Below are 3,173 nucleotides of genomic sequence, written 5' to 3'. Positions count from 1 at the left end.
TCATGGCTCAAACAGACTCACAGTTCGCTTGCTTGTAAACTGAAAAATGCATGCGTGTGTAAATGCTGCACTATGCAAGCTGTGGATCAAGCTTAATGCTACAATATTTCTGTGTATTATTTGTTAATTGCTTGTGATTTCAGCTTTAAGTGGTATAATATTACATTCAATATTCCATTATTTAGTCATGAAATATTCATCTAGATATCCTATATGACATACTTTCCTTGTTAATTAAATTTTAGCAGGTAAAATGTTATACGAAAAATAACTTGATTAAGGAGTATCATCTGATTAAACAGTAGAAGTACTGGAACTACTAATAAGTTTTACGCTGTGGCTACGCATCCCGAACCGGTCGCCTATCCTCCAGGCATGCAACCGGGACATTCACTCCACACAGTGATTCCGCGTCGACTTACGTACCGCTATTTACTGACGCCAACGCGGACAATCTCTCTCTCTCTCTCTCTCCTCTCTCTTCTCTCTTCTCTCTTTCTCTATCATCTCTCTCTCTCTCTCTCTCTGCTCTCTCTCTCTCGCTCTCTCTCACACACACACACGCACCTCTAGCTCTGCTCTCTGCTCACACACACACCACACACCCACACACACAACACACACCACACACACACACACACACACACACACACACACACACACACACACAGACAACAAAGAACACACAACCACACACACACAGCACACCACAGACACACAACCTGCTAGCTCTATCTCTCTCTCTCTCTCTCTTCTCTCTCTCTCTCTCCACACACACACAAACACACACACACACACACAACACACACACACACACACTCTCTCTCCACACACACTCCTCACACACACACACACCACACACACACACACACACACACACACTCGGCAATCAGCAGAGCGTCCCGTTGCACAATCATGTGTGTACGTGTCGCAAGATCACTGTGGAGTGAGATGGATGTCGGGAGACGCGTAGCCTAGCGGCTCCTCGTCCGGAACCGGTTGCGTAGCCACGGCCTAGTTTTATAGGTCTTGGGTAGAAGAGCTAGTTATGACATATTTGTAACTTGGGTGAAAAAGAGAAGTAATAGAAGTAGTTGAATCATCAAAACTATGTCATAGACATTTATGGGCGAGTGACATCTGAAGATCAATGAAGGCTAGCTGTTAATCATTGGGATATTTGCTGCTAGTTGCTATTTGCTATTTGTTTGACAAACCCAATTTCCCTGTTATGTAATATTGTTACAAAGCTCAAAATTAATTTATTTTGCATGATAGCATATTTTTTTGCTAGCAGTTGAAATGTTTAGTAACAAATGAAATTATTTATGGTGTAGAATATATCACAAGTATCATGACAACTACATTATCTTTTCTCATTCTAACTACTTTCATCATCTGATATATATATACATACATATATATATATAGGAATTTAATTGAGCATGATTTATATCATATATACCAATTGGTATGCAAGGAATCAATCCACTAGAGTTTAATTAACATGCTGTCCAGTCTTATGTCATCATTCTGACAGTGAACATCTTGAAGATTGAAAGCAGTCAGAACATGGAAGAACAAGAAGAAAATTATAACGGAAGCTTTTTGTTTCCAAGTGATACGTTTTGTAAACAATTGAGTAAATTAACCAACATTCACCTCAAATTTTATGTTAATTTTGAGCGTTGTGATTAATTTTGTTTCTTATTGGATGATTATAAGTTTATTTATCTTGTGATGTATATAAACATATTTGTAATTATCAAATGGTTGTCTGCACACCAGGGCCACAGGCTCAGTTTGCCAACCTTTAATGTCGTGTTGTTTATATTATATTTGTCTTTACATCTGTGTTTACATCTGTTTTAATAAATTTGTAATTTTGGTCAGATTTTAATATAAATTAGAGTAAATTGTCAATAAGACTCACTGTTTTACAGATCATATTTTGGTAGCTGTAAATTTTTTAAGTTTTCTTAAATAATTTGTTTGAAATATAATTATATATATCATTGAGCTTATGTATTAATTTATTTAGTCGAAATAGTTTACTCAAGCACAATTAATTCGTTTGTATAGAAGTGTTTCAAAAGTTGACATATTTCCACCATTGCGTGTGTAAATGAAAGCTATTGCATTTTAGAAGTATGAGTAAGCTCACAGTTTTAGCATTTTTTAAACATTCCCATACTGCCTAATTGTCATGTTGCTTATGGTATGCCAGAGTCATTTCACTTATGTACAGTGTACATACATTTTTTTCTCCCATTTTTCAGATATTTGAGCTGATTTTTATGCTGGAAATCACAAAATGAATAACAAAGTCAATAACCGTTGGTGCGAGAATGAGTATCGAGGCAACCAACCTTGGGTGGGTAGCATTTTTTTGTTTTTTGCCCTCCAATGCCAAAGTGAAAATATAACCAGATGTTCCTCCAGCTTAGTTGTATTAGTTTTTTCCAATCTGTTTTTCAGATGGCAGGCTGCTTCGAATAATTAGCGTAATCTATAAATGAATACATAGTACATTGGTTGAGATTTATACGCAAGTGTGACTTTCCCATTATACACAATAATTTATTCGTGTGTAGACATCTATATTTAGCGTGAAGCTGGGAATCCCACCCTATATTTGATGTACATAGTGTACCTGTATTAGAATTTAGCAAGTGCTATAAGCCAGGTCTGCACCCATGTTGGATAGTGATCTTGAAAAAATAAGCAACCAGTTTTTGGATCAAAAGTGATCTACTGAGTGTGGGGCTGTTGTCAGAGCAATTGGTCACAAAGCTAGGATGAATGTTCCTCAAGTCATCAGTGGACTGGATCCTCTGAGATAATAAACAAACATTACTGCATTTCATTGAAATTTTGGTCTAGCTACTCACAGCTTGGTACTAAATGAATTTTAAAATGTTTCAGTAGCAGAGCTAAATGAAAGTATCTTGTCGAGATTGGGTTAGGTTCCTGAATGTTCTAAATGTCCTGAATGTGAGGGCAGGGTGAAGGGAGGAAGGGATGTGGAGGGAGAGAGAGAGAGAGAGAGAGAGAGAGAGAGAGAGAGAGAGAGAGAGAGAGAGAGAGAGAGAGAGAGAGAGAGAGAGAGAGAGAGAGAGAGAGAGAGAGAGAGAGAGAGAGAGAGAGAGAGAGAGAGAGAGAGAGAGAGAGAG

The 3,173-nt window shown here is 37.6% G+C and overlaps 1 protein-coding gene across 3 annotated transcripts in view; it reads left to right on the top strand.

Moving 5' to 3' along the window:
* LOC106811429 overlaps positions 1–3,173 on the top strand; it is a 75,039-nt gene that overhangs the window by 6,931 nt on the left and 64,935 nt on the right. For 2 of the 3 annotated variants that reach the window (XM_014815039.1, XM_014815038.1), the window contains exon 3: positions 2,280–2,374. The exons of the other annotated variant lie outside the window; for it this stretch is intronic. In XM_014815039.1, the coding sequence (XP_014670525.1) occupies positions 2,315–2,374 (60 nt within the window). In that variant the 5' untranslated portion in view covers positions 2,280–2,314. The remainder of the gene's footprint in view (positions 1–2,279; positions 2,375–3,173) is intronic. 3 annotated transcript variants of the gene reach the window in all.

The sequence above is a fragment of the Priapulus caudatus genome, unplaced genomic scaffold, assembly GCF_000485595.1.
Source record: "Priapulus caudatus unplaced genomic scaffold, Priapulus_caudatus-5.0.1 Scaffold538, whole genome shotgun sequence".
Lineage (NCBI taxonomy): Eukaryota > Metazoa > Priapulida > Priapulimorpha > Priapulimorphida > Priapulidae > Priapulus > Priapulus caudatus.
This window is presented reverse-complemented; position numbering and strand designations above follow the sequence as displayed.